The 19,025-nt window shown below is 40.9% G+C and overlaps 2 protein-coding genes across 2 annotated transcripts in view; one reads left to right on the top strand and one right to left on the bottom strand.

Annotated features, from left to right (window-relative positions):
• The window catches only part of LOC118019225 (uricase), a 31,146-nt gene extending 29,887 nt beyond the window's left edge, over positions 1-1,259 (bottom strand). Inside the window, exon 1 of the mRNA XM_035018159.1 lies at positions 1,146-1,259. Coding sequence (XP_034874050.1) covers positions 1,146-1,175 — 30 coding nt within the window. The 5' untranslated portion in view covers positions 1,176-1,259. The remainder of the gene's footprint in view (positions 1-1,145) is intronic.
• Positions 1,260-1,496: 237 nt separating this feature from the next.
• Positions 1,497-16,048, top strand: DNASE2B (deoxyribonuclease 2 beta). The gene is made up of 6 exons (XM_035020145.1): positions 1,497-2,075; positions 5,141-5,318; positions 8,628-8,712; positions 11,013-11,174; positions 12,501-12,698; positions 15,584-16,048. The coding sequence occupies exons 1-6, from the start codon at positions 1,963-1,965 to the stop codon at positions 15,922-15,924; spliced, it is 1,077 nt and encodes a 358-aa protein (XP_034876036.1). The 5' UTR covers positions 1,497-1,962; the 3' UTR covers positions 15,925-16,048.
• Positions 16,049-19,025: the final 2,977 nt, after the last annotated feature.

Here is a 19,025-nt window from a genome sequence, read left to right as displayed (position 1 = left end):
AAGGGCTCAGGTTGTAGTAAAAATAATCTTAGCTAACATTTGTGGATCATTTACTTTTGGCCAGGCCCTGTGCTAAGCATCTAATGAGGAGAAAACAGGAATTATTTTATATCCTATTCAACAAACGTTCCTTAGCCTACATAACTGAAAACAAGTTGCTTATATTCTCTAAATGCATCAATGAATCTTAAGCCTAAGGTACTCAGCTATTACCTTTATACAAAAGCTATCATAAGATAAAATTAATTTTATTTTATTTTAACTTAGAAAAATAAATTTCATGCTATGAAATTTTTAAAACTCGATGAAAAGTTTACAGTTGCTGAAATCCTTTTTTTTAATGCAATAAAAACATACATAAAACAAAATGATACCCACAGAGAAATGATGCGAATTTTTTTTTTTATTATTTACCAAGTTGATAGGTTGCAAACCTATCAGATACAGCACAGCCTTGGCTCAGGGCAGCGAGCCTCAAAGTTTAGGGTGTACTAGCATCACCACAAACCTTGTTAAAAAAAAAAAGTGCAGGGCGCCTGGGTGGCTCAGTCGGTTAAGCGGCTGCCTTCGGCTCAGGTCATGATCCTGGAGTCCCGGGATCAAGTCCCGCATCGGGCTCCCTGCTCAGCGAGGAGTCTGCTTCTCCCTCTGACCCTCCCCCCTCTCATGTGCTCTCTCTCTCTCATTCTCTCTCTCTCTCTCAAATAAATAAATAAAATCTTTAAAAAAAAAATGCAGATTCCCAAGCCGAAGTGGAAGAATTCTGAGTTAGCAGGTCTGCACTGAAGCCCAGAATTCTGCCCCTTTTGCAAGCACCACAGGAAAATGTGGGTGGGTGGTCCAAACATCCTTCACAAAACTCTGTCTTTAGAGAAATAGATCCCTAACCCCTCACTTTCCCATGAACCTTGAGTCCTGAAAAACTCCAACTCAGCCAGAGTTGCAAGATTCCAGTTTGGTCTGGGCTCCTAAGTGACTCATCTAGATCCATATTCAGAGGGACAGATCAGAGCCATAATGATTTCCAGACAGAGGGTAAAGTGCTACTTTTTATGATAGCATCTTTAATAATTGAGTCAATTTAAGAAATTCTTTTCATTTGCCTGTCTACTCCCTTCCCTCCTCCAAAAAGAGAATGGTCTCACCTTTTTATAGTCATTGTGGTAATGGGCCATTTTCTCTTGGCCTTCAACTTCAAATTCAGTTTCAAGAGTGAAAAAGAATAGTTTGGGCAAAACAGATGTTTTCTAACATTTTTTATCTGACCTGAAGGGTGAGCAGTCAATATGTTTACCTGATTGCATTAAAACCAATTGGACACCAAGGGTTCTTGGGAAACGAAAGGACCACGTTGAGTGGCTAAAACCAGAGGTGGAGACAATGTGTAAACATCTTTGGTAAAATACAATTAAATTTGTTCTGACTTTGAGGCAACCCTTTGAAGTACACTTTAGGGAATGTTCACTTAAGACTGAGAGTATTAGAAGTGATAGATCCTAACTATTACTAAGACATAAGGTTTCGTCATTTCTGCTCAGTGCGTCACCGACAAGCATTTGCTTTCACTCCTGGGCCATCGTGAGGGAAAAACATGAAATATATTTAATTCAACATCTACTGATCAACATGGAGTTCCCCTGCCTACTGAACTTCCTACTACATGATGTTCACTCCGAAGAGTTAACTATATATCCCGTTTTTCTCTCCAGAACTTCTGATGACTTTGCAAAACAGTCAACAATTCAGCACCAAAGCCTCCGGAGTCACGCTGGCATGTTGTGACAGAACCACACAATGACATGAGGTTCACCCTGTCCTGAAAATGCCCGAACAGCGGTAACAGAGGTAAATGGAATCCAAACGTCAGCGCCAGCACGGACTGAGAGAGACCTGAGACTCGGAGTCCTCAGTCTCGGGGGCAGGTTTCCCACTGTGGCATGGCGTGAAGGTGGCAGATAAAACATGACAGCAAGACTTCGGAGAACAGCCCTTGCTTTGCTCTTCTTTGGCCTCTTTGGGGTCCTGGAAGCAACAACAATATCGTGCAGGAATGAAGAAGGCGAAGCTGTGGATTGGTAGGTAAATGAAATGTGCGGATCGGTACATGCAGCTAGAAAGCCAGAGTATCTGAGGCAAAACGGCTCACTGTAAAGGTCCAAAGGAATCTTCCACCCTGCCTCTCCCTTTTAAAAAGAGAGGAAATTGAAGTGTGTAAATGGGCCAAATATCCAAATAGCGGCAGGCTCCTGGGTGGGAGAGCTTCCCCCCTGAGAAAGAGCTCAGCAGCCCCTAGTGAGCCTGATTTGCTGGTGGCCACAGAGGAGGGGGAGGACTGACAGCCTCTCTTGGTTGGCAGTTTCCTTTCATTGCATTGCGCCTTTCCTAACAGAACCCTTCCAACATCCTTTTAGAGACTGACAAAGGAGAGAAGGCAGATTACTTTTTGTCTGACATGGGAGCTTGCTCTTCCCCTTATGAGAAGGAGAAAGAGGGCTTGATCGAACACAGCACTGTTGGGGTAACCTTTTTATTAGGCAGAACAAGGCAGCTGTTGGAGTGGGTACTAGGTCACTGGCCTCCTTCACAGTGTCAGAGAGACTAAGCACAGCATCACATCATGGTCATGGATTCTTCTAAAGCTTTGATCTCCTTTTCACTCTTCAATTAAGGTGTTTAGTTTTGACATTATGGTCGGGATCAAGCTTTGCATAAACTTCAGGCTAGAGAACACAGATACGCTCACTCAGTCTCTCAGCAAACAGTTACTGAGCACATGCCAGGCCCTGTGCTGAGTTTTGAAAATACAGATATGGGGCACCTGGGTGGCTCAGTCGTTAAGCATCTGCCTTCGGCTCAGGTCATGATCCCAGGGTCCTGGGATCGAGTCCCACATCAGGCTCCCTGCTCAGCGGGGAGTCTGCTTCTCCCTCTCCCTCTGCCTGCCACTCTGCCTACTTGTGCTCTCTCTATCTCTCAGTCAAATAAATAAAACCTTAAAAAAAAAAAAAAAGAAAATACAGATATGAACGAAACATGGTTCTTGCCCTCCAGGAGCTCAGTTATGGGGTGAGGGCATAGATGGGGCCACTGGGGAGCATAGAGCCCAAAAACTTCTCTGAGGAAGTAGTTTTGAGCTAAGTTTTAAGAACAAAGGTGAGCTGCCCAGAAAAACCAGGGAGCTGCAAGGGCATCTCAGGCCCAAGAGGGAGCAGTGAGGAGGTACAGGGGCAAAAAGGCAAAAAGCCACCAAGAGGGCATGGAAGCAGTTCAGTGTTGTTGGTGCTTCAGGAGAACCTTGGTGATGGCGAGAGGGAAGCTCAGCGGGAGGCGATGGCCAGGTCATGAAAGGCTTCATGTGCTGGGCTGCAGAGTCCACACTCGACCCTCAAAGGGAGCTACTAAAGACCTTCAAGCAGGGATGTGATGTGGTCAGGTTCATATCTGAGAAAGCCCATTGGCGGTACTTTGAAGGCCAGCTGAATGGAGACCAGTCTAGCTAGAGTCATGGAGACCAATAGGACTCACATTATGGGCAAGGCAATGTGTGGACCCTCGTTCGAGAAATGGCAGTCAAATGAGAGAGGAAGGAACACTCTGAGAAAACTTGCCCGCAAGTGGGCTGAGGGTCATAGGAGAGAGGGAGAAGTTAAGAAAGACTTCTATATTGCTGGCTTCTCTGACCATACGGATGTGTTCCCTAGCTGCAGAGAAGAGCAGAGTTGGAGCAAAATATTATAAACTTGGTTTCAAAAATATGGAGCTGGAGGTCTCTGGGACATGTATGCATGTAGGCTTCTCTGGACCTCGGCAGAGAGGTCTGGGCTACAGATTCAGGAGTCTTCAGAATATAACTGGAAATGGTTACCCCAAAAAAATGTTTAAAAGCATGAGTTCTCATCTGGTATGTCGTGACACTGAGAGTTCTCCAGCCCTTCAGTGGTGGGCCACCACAGTGTGATTGACACATAAAATGTATTTTTGCCACAACTGAATGGACATCTCACTTGGCAACACCCGTCAGAGGGAATGCTGAACTGAGCAGACAGGGAGGCAGCCTTGAGCTGCTACAACTCACTGTGAGAGTCAAGGGGCGGAGCAACATCAGGCCCGCAGCAAAGCATAATCTCAGGTTTCCTGCCACCTGTGAGGACCCTGCGCTGAGAGTAAGAACGCATGCGCAGGGCGGGAAAGAGCTCATGTAAATAGAAGCAAGCGTGGAATGTGAAGCTTTTACGGGCAGTGGGAGACACTGGCGTGTGGCGATAGTGAATGCATTAGAATGTTTGCTTCATTGTATTTGACAGTTCACTGTGGGATTTTTGCTATTAGAGAGTATTTGGCTAGACCCGGGTGACTTTGCCCTCTGGAGACTTTCAACATTGTCTGGAAACATTTTTGATTGGCAGAGCTGAGGAGTACTACTGTCGTCTAATAGTCAGGGAGGCTGTGATGCCCAGTACAGCCCCCCGTGGCAAAGCATGATCTGGCCTGAAATGTGAACACAGCACATTGAGAAGCCCTGGGCTACATGATCCAACCACCGCTCCTCCCTGTGAAATACCTGAAGAAGATATACAAACAGGAGATAAGAGTAAAGAAGGCAAAGTGCTTACTTGATTGGCTGGTCTTGGCCCTGAATCCTCAGTGCAGGGCAGTCTGATAAACAGCTGAAGATTGTGGCCTAGGCCAGAGGCTCAAGGGAGGTGCCATCTACTCTGCATGCCAGACCCAATCTCAGACCCAGCCTGCCAGCTACAAAGAGATGAGCATGCCAAGCACTTGGGGCAGAAGAGAAAAACACATCCAAGGCCTTTGCAGTTCAGCCCTGGGCTTTGGCCTCTCCCTAATGCAGCCATAAGGACTGTGGAAACAGAAGAGAGCCACGGTCAATGGGTACAATTCATACATGGGCTTCCCCTACAGGGACCCTCCCTGCCGGGCTGGTTACTCTCTGGAGACGTGTCCCGTCAGATTCGCAATTCCTTCTCTGGGAAGGAGCAAAGTAAAGGTGAGAATAGAGGCAGAAAGCTGGAGCAAGTTCCTTAGGCTTAGGAAACACAAGTAAAATGATATGTTAGGTGCTTAACACCAGGGGAGCAGTCAATAAACGTTAGTAATTTGTAATTATTTCCTTTGTTAGGTTTATCTTTTATAAGTTACCTAAAAAGCAAGACAAGGAAAGCAGACAGACTGGGTTAGAGTCCCTATACCTAGACTCTACAACCAGAAGCTGGAGAAGGAGTAAGCAGCTCATGAACACCACCAAGAGTGTGCTGGGAAGGACATTACAACAGCTATATGAAGCACACGCCTCCAAGGTAAGCTGTAGTTCATCATTCATCTGAATCATATAAAATGCGTGAAACAGAATCTAAAGCTTCCAAAAGATTTTAATGGCTAACCTACCAAACCCCCAATCCTAGCAACTTGAAGTAAGCCAGTGCAGAATCTGAATCAACCTAAACCTTAAGGCATATGTCATCAGACTCTACAGCAATGCCAAATTATTGGCACATTCAGCACTATATCCAATAGTATCGCTGGGTAAGGTGGGAACTAATTACATATGGAAGCCTTCTGGCTGCCAGACTCTGCCAATTCACTCAGTACTTGCTATCTTATCCCTCTGACAGAAATAGAAAGGAACCCCCTCCTGTTATAATGCAATCGAGACCTGCAGTCAATATGCCATGAGGGATGGATTGCTGATGCTATGGTGGGGACGAATGGTGGTGGCCCACGTAAAGGTTTCCACTTGGTCTTCCTTTTAATTTATCATTTTCCAAATAGTAGGTTGAGAGCTAGGGATCTAGTGCAAGGCCCAGAACTAACTTGCCTGAATGGAGACTAAACCTGCTATCTGGACTCGATCAGGCAATGAGCTAACCAGCCAAAAAGACACCGGTAAGTAGGCTGCTGGCTCACTGTGGGCAGTCTCCCGAAGTTCCAGGCACCATCTCCTATTCGGTGACAAGATACTGCTTTCCAACCAGGGGTGACAAATAAAGTCAAACAATAATATTCGGTTGCACGCACGGCTGCATTCCTAACACTCACTTACAGAGAAATCAATGTGTATAAATGACTCAGCACTTACAGTGTACTGGGCCTTTCCACAAGTCAATAAATCTAATCCCCACAATACTGTGTTAGACCTTAGCACTATGGTACATGTATATGTGAGTATTTACTTAAGACATGCAGACAGCTGTCCCTACGTGTGCTAATATTCACTTTATTCACCTGCCATTAAGACCAGCCTTCAGAGCCAAATTACAAAGTAAGAATTTATTTGTAAGGTGCACCAAGCACTGTTCTAGGTGCTTTTTAAAATTATTGAATCCCAGCAGCAACCTTGTTTTAAATTAATAGATTATTATGTAAAGTCAAAACTGCCTTCTTTCCAAGGTTGGGGATGGAGGCCGGGAGCATAACCCATCAGTGAGAAAATCAACGCTTCTACTGTTCCCTTCCCCACTGGGGAGAGAAAGGAAAGAGCAACATGGTAGAGCTTCTGTCATTTACCTTAGTTGGGGCAGATGGTTCTTACTTTGGCAGAGTATAATACTGATCTTTGGAGGCACAACACTAGCCCCAGAGCCTAGGAGGGCAAGAGAGCTAAACTGCTCTGCAAAATAGAAAAGAGTAGATGAGAGCTAGGAATTAGAAAGCGTAAGAAACACGGAGGGATACCAGGAGCAAGTCGGTGTAGTGATGTAAAACCATTCAAGGTTTTGTAGCCTCAGTAAAACCTGCTCCTACACAAGGCCTTGAGTGATGGATTCGGGAAAGAAAATGACAGTAAAGGGGTTCATTTCCCTGTCTGATTGGCATAGAGCCAAAAGAAGAAGAGCAACAATAGTGGGTGACACCCAAGGGAGATGGGGTGTTCTTTGGAAGCTGGAGTTCTGTGCCAGGCGTGATGGTGAGACATAACTCCCCCAACCCGACCTGGAATTCTAACAGAAAGCAGAATGCAAGATCAGACCAACTGGTTTTAAATCTCAATTGTCAAGATGACCTCGGCCAATATCTCAGTTATATTTGGAATTGTTTCCTTCTTTTGCCCTTGTCAATAAGAACCTTCCATACACCTTCATAGTAACGCTTATCAAACTATATTGTAGTTGCCTGTACTTTTCCGTCTATATTCCCTGCTAGACTAGGGGCCAAGACTGTACTAGTCTTGTCCAACATCCAGTAGGCAAAATAATACCCAGCCTAGGCGTTGAAGAACTAAAGCTGTCCAGAGGCACATGTGTAGGCCTACCTACTCTTAAGTCCATGGTCTGTCCCCTTTATCAGAGAGCCTCTCTTCACTAGAGCTCCATCCCACTTAACCTTAGCTTATTGTTACCCTCCTGGTTAGAATAATACACTTCGTCTGTTATAAGAATTAAGTTCCTCACGGAATCTTCCCAGAGCCCCTTCACATTGCATGCCAAGGCACACAATGGCCTCATGACCACATTCAACGCCAGCTCATTGAATCACTAACCGTCAGAGTCCTCCGGCAGAGGACATGAACGCCAACAGTAGCTATGGTCAATTGTGGAAAATGAGGATAAGAAGACAGCTTCTTTTCCTGGATATTCATAAATAGAGTAGCCAGGAATGCTTCACAGACTATATGGTGCATTTAAAAAAAAAAGTTTTTAGATTACATCAAATAATGAAGCAACTGTAAGCGACTCAGTTATTGACTTTTTTTCTGAGAGAAAAGGAGGAACCTTTATTTTTTTTTTAAAGGAGCTGGGTTGTCCTTTCTTGCTTTTAATTATGTCCCCAGATTTTTTTAAATATCAACATTATTGGCTTCGATAAGAATCGCTGCATCATGACACAAATGAAATGGAACCACAAAGAACAAATATAAGCACGTTTCCAAAACATGACATAAGAGATACCACTAGAATAATAGCTTCATTTTTACTCAGAGATTTGGCCAACTGTTCAGAAAATTTACGCATATTTTGCCTTACCAGAGGAAATCCAATATCACACATTCAACTTCACCACTTTTTCTAAGCAGAAAATATCAAGCAAGAAAGGTGAAGTGACACTGAGAAATGGATTGAAGGAAAATCCTCCCCTATAGGGAAGTAGTGGGAGCAGAGAATGAGGAATCCTGACTAAACACAAAACTATGACCAAGCGGTGAAGCACAATGTAGGCAGAGGAACCCAGAAAGACCCTGACAGCCAGTTCCACATTGTGCCTCTAATATCAGTGGAAAAAACCCAGGTGTAATCCTTGGCTGGTTGTTCCTACTTCATTTCCTGAACAAATATTTAAGTACTCCTTTATTACACACTGGTTGCCAAATGAGAAACGTGGGTCCAAAACATCCAAGAGAAATAGGAATATTGCCCTCGCATGCACATCACGATGCATAGGGTCCCTGTCACATGAGACGAAGCCATACATGGTTGAGAATGGACTTCCTATTCCCTGTCTTGCATGGCTCAAAATTCATATTGATGGGGAAGCTGCCCATTAGGAGAATGGATGACTTCTCATGTGTATTAATGAAAGCTCTGTACTGCAATCTGGGCGGCTGGTAGAAATGTGGTGAGCATTTACGAGTGTAAGATTTACACCATTATAACCCTAATGTGTTCCTGCAGAATAATAACACAGCCTATCTACTATACAATGATGGGGTCCCTACCTCTGCGAATTATTACAGCAGAAAATATGGACACACTAAAGGTATGACAAAAGCTGTTAGTTTCTCTTTCCTCTTGGAAATCAACATTCTCTTAAATGTTCTATCTTGAATATTCTTATATTCCACACTAAAAAGATAGCTTTTCTTTTTAATGGTTTGAGTTATCAAAATGCATGATTTCTATATCACAGGTTATAATTATATCATTTGACTTGGAAATCTCCTTTTCACAAATTCCTTTTTATTTCTTAACATTTAAAAATACATGCTTTATAGGAGAAATCCAAGTACCGACTACTGGGAATACCAACCAATCTATCTATGTGTGTGTTGTGTGTGTGTATGTTTGTGTGTGTGTATGCACACATTTCAGTCAGATTCCTTGGGGTATAATTTACATAGAATAAAATTCATTCTTCTTAGTGTACAGTTCCTTTTGAAATAAATATTTTTGAAAAGTATTTTAAATAGATTTTTTTATATTATGGTAATTTTGTTACATATATTATAATTTTTATTACAGGAAATTTTATTTTTCTATTTATAAACTATATATATATATAATTTAAAAATTCAAAATGCCAGCCAACAAAAAATCTGTAATCCTAGGACCCACTAGATAATCACAATAATCCTTTCTACTTACTTTTTCTATAGTATGTATTTTAAAACATTTTTATAAAACTATTGTAATGACTATTTTCAACCGCTTTTCAACTTAATACATCATGAATAATTTCCCATGGCAACAAGTATTTTTCAGAAGGTCCCAAACACAAATGCCTTCAGCAGCAGGCAAATGGACGTCAGCAAGTCAGGTGGGCTGAACTAGCAGGTCATTGAAGAACTGGAGGGTGCATACTTTGTCAAAAGGGGCAGATAGTATTCAGCTTGCCTTTTAGGGATGCAATTTTTCAGGAGATGTTGAAAATTAGTATTTGTGGAAAATTTCCCCAGTGTTTAAATGTTGGCAATAAATTCAAAGTTACTCTGTGAGCATAATAATGTGTATCTACAGGCTAGATTTGACCAGTAGGCTGCCACTTTGCAACCTCTGATTAAGAATATAATTTGTAATGGCTGTCAAATGTCATGAGCATTCAAAGCTTTTGATTTAGCCAAGTTGCCTCCCTGATGGTCTTATTAGCATAGAGTGCAGCAATTTTTATAATACACCACATTCTCCAACCTCTCTTCCAACAACCCTCAACCACCATTCTCACTCCACCTTGTTAGTTGCTAAAAGGGTTTGGGAAAAAGACTGGAAAGGGAAGACCCCATGTCCAGAGGGGGTGCTCTCTTTGTCAACAGGTGCCTGACATCCTGCGGCATTAGTACCAGGGGGTTAGGATTTCAGGCAAACAGCACACTCATCTGGGCAGAAGAGAGCCTCTGAAGGTCATCCAGCTCTTTTAGGCAACAGGACTTTGGACATTTTCCCCCTGGACACAGGGAATAATTCTATATCCACTGAGAGACCAATAGTGTTCTTTCTTAAAGTGTGTTCTTTGCAAAAGAAATAACTGGCAGGCATTTGGTTTCCACTCTAACAATAAGACAAACATGAATACTTTATATTTGCATAGTTATATGCAAACTGGAAAGTCTAGTCAGCATACCAAAACTATCCCAATTTATTTATGAACACAGAAATAGTCACAGATGCCTGTTGGGTAGGATTCATTTTGCCATGTCACAAGATGATGAAAATCTTTCTGTTTCCTTCCTTTCCGGTTTTCATGTTATTTTGCTCTAGGAACTTCACTAAACACAATTAACTGGGCTGTTTTGGCATGGCTTCTCTTTTAATTCTCTTTGCCTGTTTCTGGGCTTGTGGAATTGACTAGTCTTCTACACATAAGCGAACATCAGTTTCTTACAACAAATTACCACAGGTACATTTCTCCACTTGGTATTTTTTCTCTTTCAGCTTTTTTAGCCAGCTTTTGAAAATAGCTTAGCTGCTTAGCAGTAAAGAGACTCATTATCTGAAGCTTGCCGGGTGACTATATAGTTTAACAAGGTCAAATTCCAATTTAGCAAATTTGCATTCTGCCAAAACAAATTCTTCTTATGATTACAACATGAAATTCCTCTTAACTCTTCACAGGGTGGCTGCCCTGGCTCTCTTTTTGGTGGCTTATTATCTGTAATGGGGCAATGTGATGTGTGCCCGAATTGGTTTTGAAATCTTTGAAAAACAAGCATAATCTTTGTGATTTTTAATGGAATAAAACATTGGCCTGAAATATAAATGGGCTTAAATGTTGCATCTTTGAACACTATTGTTGAATGGAGATTTGTTTTTCTAATGTATCTGTATTAACTGTATTTTTGGTAGGCTTACTGCTGTGGAACAGAGTCCAGGGAATCTGGCTGATTCATTCTATTCCCCGGTTTCCTCCAACTCCTGAAGAAGGCTATGATTATCCACCCACGGGAAGAAGACATGGACAAACTGGCATCTGTGTAACTTTTAAGTATAACCAGTATGAAGCAATAGGTAACACTAGAGTGTGTTAAAAAAGAGATAGCAATGTTAAAGAAAGCATTTGGAAATGTATTAATAAATGTATTACTTCGTCTATTTCTCTATTCATTAACACTCTGATACCTAGATTCTAGTAGATTCTAATATTGGCGTTGCCATGGTGAGACCTTGAACAGGTTCACTTACTAGACCTTTGTTTCCTGATCCACCAATGAAGTCTTTGAAATTGATCAGGGGTAGTATTTTCAAATGTCTGCAGTGGCCAGGCAGGTAATGAAAATGGGTGAAACAGAGAAACAATGCCGCATGGGCAGTGGGGACAGTGACAAACTGGGGTGTTGACTCTCCCCTCAAAAGCCTCAGCTCTGCCATGTGGCTCTGCAGAAAAGCAGACCTAATGGTATCAGATCTCCATATTTTTCAAGAGGAACTAGGAATCTAGGGATGGGAGGGTGGGAGAGAGTCGGGAAGAAAGTATGGTCTCAATCTTATTTAAGAAAATAATTGTGCAGATTACATGTTGCCTGCAGACCACCAACTTGACAGCTCCAAGGCACGTGATCTTCCTTTAAGATCCCAAGCTCAAGCAGCCAAAAATACTTGGATTTGGAAAACTATGGTGGGGGAGAAGGAGAAGTAGGAACGCTGTTTTACCAATCTCTTTTTACTGAGGATGCTGCTAAATTGTAGTAAAGAATGATTTACCTTTAAGTATAGGAGATTTAGAATATGTTTTTCATTAAATTTCTACCTTATGGCAAGGATTACTGAGGCTCTCACCCAAGTTAAGCCCTAGTTTAACTAATTGAGTTCCCATAATGATTATAGAGATAAGTAGCGTAGAGATTAGGTGTACATGCTGATGAGTTGACCATTCGTTGAGCTGGATGATCAGTGCACAGGAGTTCTCTACTTTTGTATATGTACGTATTTGAGAAAGGAACATATGACCTCCAATGCCAGACTGCCTGGATTTGAATATCAACTCCATCAGCTACAGGCTTTATAACCCTGTCCATATGATATAAATTCTCCATTAATTCATTTGTAGAATGAAGAAAATGATAAAAGAACTTACTAATATGATTATTGTTAGGATTGAATTAGTACACCCATGTAAAACCCATAGAACAATGCCTGGAAAGTAGGAAGTACTCAATAGGTGTCAACTATTTTAACCAAGAGTAATTTGAAAGCTATTGGTTTAAAGAAGGGAATACTCTTGTTTTTCGTTTTTTGTTTTGCTTTGTTTTTTAATTCACAACAAGATCTATAATATCAACAAGCATTTCCATCTGTGTCCTAATTCTCAACTTTTCTTTCTGTTTCTTGATCCAGATTCTCAGCTCTTGGTCTATAACCCAAACATTTATAGCTGTTCCATCCCAGCCATCTTTCACCAGGAGCTCGTTCACATGCCGCAGCTGTGCACTGGGTCCAGCTCATCAGAGATTCCTAGCCGGCACCTCACTGCACTTCAGTCAGCCCGGGGCCAAAAATTCCTCCATTTTGCAAAGTCTGATTTTTTCCTTGATGGTATGAAAGATCATGATCCAACCATATGTAACTCTGCTGTTGGACTCACTTTGGATTGTACAGAGGAAATATTCTGATTATTCAGGGGTAGGGAAGTAGAAGGGAAGGGAGGAAATAGGAAAGAAAGGGAAAAGGGAAGTTGGATCAGTTCAGACATTTGCCTGCTCTGCTTGAATAGCACAATTGCTAATCCAACCGCCAAAGTATCTCACAACCATCCAGCCAGGGGCCAGTGAAAACTCAGTCTCCAGCCTCAGTTGGGCACAGGACCACAGCTGTCTATTTTTTTTCCATTCCCTAAGCAGCTATTTTAAGCCTTCTTTACTCTCAAGTCCTTTACATTACCCTGACACCTCATTCTCAGCCTCACTTTTTCCTTCATAGAGAGAACAGAGATCACCAAGGAGAAATCACTTCAAGGACAAACCCCACCCAAAACAGTAGGAGGTTCCTCAAAAAATTAAAAATAGAAATATCACATGATCCTATAATTCCACTACGGGGTATTTACACAAAGAAAACAAAAATACTAATTCAGAAAGATATATGCAGCCCAATGTTTATTGCAGCATTATTTACAGTAGCTAAGATATGGAAGCAACCAAAGTGTTCATCAATAGATGAATGAATAAAGAAGATGTGGTGTATATATACACAATGGGATATTACTCAGCCATTAAAAAGAATGAGATCTTACCATTTGTGACAAAATGGATGGACCTAGAGGGTATTATGCTAAGTGAAATAAGTCAGACAGAGGAAGACAATGATTTCACTTATATGTTGAATTAAAAAAACAAAACAAATGAACAAACACCCCCCCCCCAAAAAAAGGCAGAAATGGATCCATAAATACATAGAACAAACTGATGATTCCCAGAGGGGAGTGAGTGGAGGGATGGGCAAAATGGATGAAGGGGAGTGGGAGGTACAGACTTCCAGTTATGGAATGAATAAGTCACAGGGATGAAAGGAGCAGCCTAGGGAATATAGTCAATGGTATTATAATAGCATCGTATGGTGTCAGATGGTAGCTCCACTGTGGTCAGCACAGCATGATGTACAGAGTTATTGAATCACTATGTTTTATACCTGAAACTAATGTAACATTGTGTGTCAGCTATACTTCAATTTTTAAAAATAGCTAAAAAAAGAACATACGCACTCTCAACAATCTTATCTGTTTCCTTTCCTTTTCACGAGTTTTCTCTCATCCCAACAGAAGAAGTGCACCCCTTGTGCCTTGGAACCCATCCCAGCCTCAGAATACCTTGATTCATCCACTTGATCTGTTCTCCCTCTTCTATTTCAACAGACCCACTCTATAAGCTCTGTCCCCTTAGCACACAATCATTCCTAAAAACCTTCCCTCAGTTCTAGATCCCCTTCTGTCTGTTTCTTTTCTTCCAAATTTCTTTTTAAAAAACTCTTCAGAACATTCGCTTGCTCGATGTTCCTTCACTGCAGGCTTGAGCCTCTGCCTGTAGACACTCCAATCTCTCCCCAGTCACCAATGACTCTCTTAGTTGACCTCACTGTCTTCCTTCCTTGCTTGCTTGCTTGCTTGCTTCCCTCCTTTTATATTAGATAAAATTTACTGAATGCCTACCACTTGCCAAGCCCTGTGTTAGGCACCAGATAGAGATCCAAAAATTAACAGGACAGAAATAGCCTCCACAGAATTTGGTACTGTTAAAACCCTTTCCTTCCTGAAACACTCCCCCTCCCTGATTTTGGGGAGTATATAGTCTCTTGGTCTTCTTCCCACTTCTTTTAAGTCTCTTCTGCCTACTCCTTATGTGACTAAGTTGCCATGTGGTCCTCTACTCTTCCTTATCTCATTCTACATACTCATTCGAGGTTATTCCAGCAAGGCTTCAGGTGATTCCCAAGACTAGATCTGCACCCCAGACCTCTGGACTGGCAGATGTATTCAACAGTGGGTGGGACATTTCTACTTGGAGGTGGCACAGCCACACCAAATTCAACCTGCCAAACTCATCATTATCCCCCACAAATCCACTATTTTTCTTGTATTCTGCAGAGTCAACTGGGGACTCCAGATCCCTCTATCAAGTCATCAAATTCAATCAGTTCCAGGTTCTTAGTAACACTCACATTTATCTTTTCTTCTCCAAACTCTCTGCCACTGCCACAGTCCCACCTGTGTTTATTGTCACAGTTATTGTGACAACCTGATGTTTTCTCTATCTCCAATCTAATGCACCTTTCTCAGTTCATCCTCCACATTGCCTCTCGATGGATATTTATGATCATAAACCAGTTTCTATTAATTCTCCATTAACACTTCTTTAACAACTCCCCCATTGAGGGGCGCCTGGGTGGCTCAGTTGTGTCTGACTCTTGATTTCAGCTTAGGTCATGATCTCAGGGTCAAGGGATGGAGCCCTGCACTGGGCTCTGTGCTCAGAGCAGAGTCTGCTGAAGATTTGCTCTCGCCCTTTCACCCTCCCCTCTATTCACTCTAAATAAATAAATAGCCCCATTGATTTCAGGAAAATCCAAACATTTTGGCATGATTTGCAAAGATCGCTAGAAGCTGGCCCCTGGTTACTTCTCTAGCTTTATTCTTTCCGAAGATCTTTTCAGGACAAAAACATATATTGCTCTCTTGCTTGCGTGGAACAGAAGACATTTTTAAACACCAATGTCATCTTAGTAATAATGATAATAACTTTTATTTACATATCACTTTAGCACTTACAAAATGTTCTCCCATCCACTATCTCAATTATGTTGTTATTACTGTGCTTGTGACATCCACATATCAGGGGTGAATGATGATTTCCATTGCTGAGGATATTTTCAGGGACTTATCTAAGTATAAATACTAACCTCGCTATCTTTCTCCCTGTAAACTCTAGACATCTTTGCAGCCTGGATGGCTCAACATTTGAAGACACACTTGCTAACAGAAACCTGGCAGCGAAAGAGACAAGAGCTTCCTTCAAACTGCTCCCTTCCTTACCATGTCTACAATGTCAAAGCAATTAAGATATCTGGACAGTCTTATTTCAGTTCTTACCAGGATCATGCCAAATGGTGTGTTTCCCAAAAGAGGACCAAAAATCGCTGGACCTGTATTGGAGACCTAAATCGGACCCCATACCAAGCCTTCAGAAGTGGAGGATTCATTTGTACCCAGAATCAGCATATTTACCACGCATTTCAAGGCCTGGTTTTATATTACGAGCACTGTAACTAAACTTGGTGAAAGGACATATTTTCAAAGCTGACAATGGGTCTTCTTCCGTCAGATCCATTCTTTATATATTAAAAGCCTATGAATGTAGTTATACTCCACATATCATCAAATAAAATGCTTTTCTACCATGTTTACCATTTTATCTTCCACTTAGTGGCAATTTATCTACTTTTCTTTTATATGTCATAAACATAAATTATTATACCTAACTAAAGTGAGAATGGACGGAGTAGAAGAAAAAATATTCTCAATTGTTCATAGATTGACTGGATATCTCCTAGATGAATTGCATCTCCTTCACAAAGATTTTCCTGACTCTTCTCCTGATCCCTTGTTTAAGGAAAAAAAAAATCTCTCTCTGTATCTCATACTATTTAGTCATATTCTTCTTAGAGTTCTTTTCACTGGTTTATGGTTAAGTCTTATTTGTTATTCTTGCAGCTGCTCCATACTAATCTTACAATCTTAGGCCATTCACTTGAACTCTCTGAGCTTTGGTTTTCTCATCTATGAAATGGAAATAATGTCTAGATGTGTTTAAGCACCTAGCGCAGAGCCTGCCAGAGTTGACACTTAAAAATACTGGTGGAATTTGAATATGAATCCCCCTACCAAGTTAGAAAAGACAGAAGAAAGTTTAGAAATGTGTAATATTTTTCAAAAAGAAATTTAAGTCAGATTAGGAGAAAGAAGTAAAACAACCCACCAACTTGGGGGTAAATAAAGAAGAGTAACATAAAGAAACCATAATCAAATCTAACAATCTTCATTCCAGTGTGTTTCATTTTGGGAGTTCTAATCACTAAATATAACTATGATATAAATAAACAGTAAATAATAATAAATTTATTATTTATTTATTAATATTAATTTATTATTAAATAATAAATAAATCTGCATTAAGTACTAGTTGCTTAATAAAATTTGAAATATGGTTCCCAATTTCAAGAAAATTACAATCTAACAAGAGTAATCACAACAATAACTAAAGCCAGCACTTACTGAGCATTTACTATGTAGTTAACAGTCAACCCATATTTTCTTATTTGATCTTCATAATAATACTATGCAGTGGGAGTTATTATATCCCCATTTTACTGACAAGGAAACTGAAGCTTACAAAGCTTCAGTAACTTGCCCAATATTATAGAGGTCTATCTGACCTCCAAGGCTATGTTCTTTACTTCTTTTCCAAGAGACAATAAAAGAAAATGATGCAAAATAGGATAACATATATATGATGTCTTAATGCCAACCAAAACTCATGGGACATAATGGCACCTGTTCAATGAAAAGCAGAGAAAAAGTTGAATTTGTCTTCCTGTCAGAAGCAAAGATAAGCTAAGGGGATATTGAATACTAGCTAGCTAACTTACATGCTTGAATGTATGAAGAGGTTTGATCTTCACAGAGAGCATCTGAGCAAAAATAATTCCAATAAAATAGGATTAAAAGAAAAACTAAAAAGTACAAGATCCTGACTTTAAAGGTGAAGAGAGTCAGAACTTGATCCAATAGCACAAATAGGAATGAATGAAAAGGAAAAAGAGAAAGCAAAGGTCAATTGAAGAAGAAATTTTATTGGGCTAAAAATACACACAGTAGGTATGAGCTTCCCCCCAAAGGTAAAGTCAGACCTTCTAGAAAAATGGTTTTATCTCAAGCTCAACAGAAGAATCTGAACAAGAGTAGAATCAAAATCAGAATCCATAGAATAAAGAGTACAAGAATGTGACAGAGAGAAGAAAAAGAAGATGTTGGCCTACTGGCAATGCACATTGAGGATGTGCTTCCCAGTGAAGGGGAGAAGGGCAGTGCCTAGACCCTCCTTCAGGACGGAAAAAATGCTGGAAAGGAATTGAACAGCCCTGGGAGTTCAAGGATATCAAATACTGATCTTGAGAGGAAGGAATATACCTTGGTATTGTAGTTCCCTGTGATGGAGCTTAGGAGTAGCCACAGCAGACCAAAGAAATTAGTATTGCTATCTTTCTCAAGCATATACCCAAACCCATTACCCAATCAAGCTGATTCCTATAGGGACACTGGGGAGTATCTTTAGGATAATAACATCATTGGAAGGAAACTGAAACTTTTGAGGTTATAGGGGATGTTTTCATTGATTCCTTTTGGGAGGAAGAGAAGGATATGGGAGATATCAATGAATGGTTTAAAATACTGGAATTAAAGACTCATGTCTAAGATGGAAGTGTACTTTACAAAGAAGTGTAAGATTGTATTTGGTTGGAAACTACTTAATGTAAATGCAGAGGAAGGAAATTAAAATCAGAAATAAACCTATGGCAATAATTATGGTTGAAGATGGCAATTCTAACACGGTAATTCCAAATCATTTCTACTGTGCCCTCACCCTTCTTAGGTGTGAGCTTCTTAGAAAAGCTATTTTCCCCAGTCTATATCATGTGACCCTTTCCTCTCCAACTCCAAATGCTTGTGACACAAAAGAAAATAAGCCATATGGCATTCCAAGGCAATACCATTCAGAAAATAGTTTGAGGTAGGGGTACCACAACTGAGTCTCGGTGCTTGAGCACTTGATCTGGAGGGTTGTGTCCCCTGGAGATAAGATCACCATCGCCTGCCTTGTGCTTGCTGAAGCAGAGAATGGTGGGCTGCAGAAGCTGGAGAATGATGCAGATGCACCCTGAGTTCAAAGGAGCACAGAGAAATATCAATTCCAAATGTCCAGTTGTCAGATGAGTTCCTGTGAAGCCCAGCTGTTTTTCCTAGTCACATATTCTATGACATACCACTATAGTCTTTCATTAAGTATCCCATTTTTAGTTTCAGTTGGTTTGAGTAGGTACCTATTTCTTGTAGGCAAACAATTCTCATTTAAGTTATGTAGAAGCAAGAATGACAGTACAAGGGTAGTGCCAAATCATTTCAATTAAGATAATAACTGAGGGGGACCCCTGGCTGGCTCACTTGGTCAACATGCAACTCTTCATCTCGGAGTTGTAAGTTTGAGCCCCACGTGGGGTGTAGAGATCACTTACAAATAAAATCTTTAAAAAAAATAAATTAAATAATAAAAAAATAACTGAGAGACGGGTCATGCACAATTCTCACAGACCCAC

The sequence above is a fragment of the Mirounga leonina genome, unplaced genomic scaffold (genome assembly GCF_011800145.1).
Source record: "Mirounga leonina isolate KUSES-001 unplaced genomic scaffold, KU_Mleo_1.0 Mir_173, whole genome shotgun sequence".
Lineage (NCBI taxonomy): Eukaryota > Metazoa > Chordata > Mammalia > Carnivora > Phocidae > Mirounga > Mirounga leonina.
Note: the sequence above shows the minus strand (reverse complement) of the source record. Positions and strands in the feature narration are given on the sequence as shown.

Coding starts and splice junctions, on each gene's coding strand:
- DNASE2B (XM_035020145.1), top strand. CDS start 1,963: ATGACAGCAAGACTTCGGAGAACAGCCCTTGCTTTGCTCTTCTTTGGC. Junction 5,319..8,627: donor ATGAAGCACACGCCTCCAAG/GTAAGCTGTAGT, acceptor GTGTTCCTGCAG/AATAATAACACAGCCTATCT. Junction 11,175..12,500: donor TAACCAGTATGAAGCAATAG/GTAACACTAGAG, acceptor TTCTTGATCCAG/ATTCTCAGCTCTTGGTCTAT.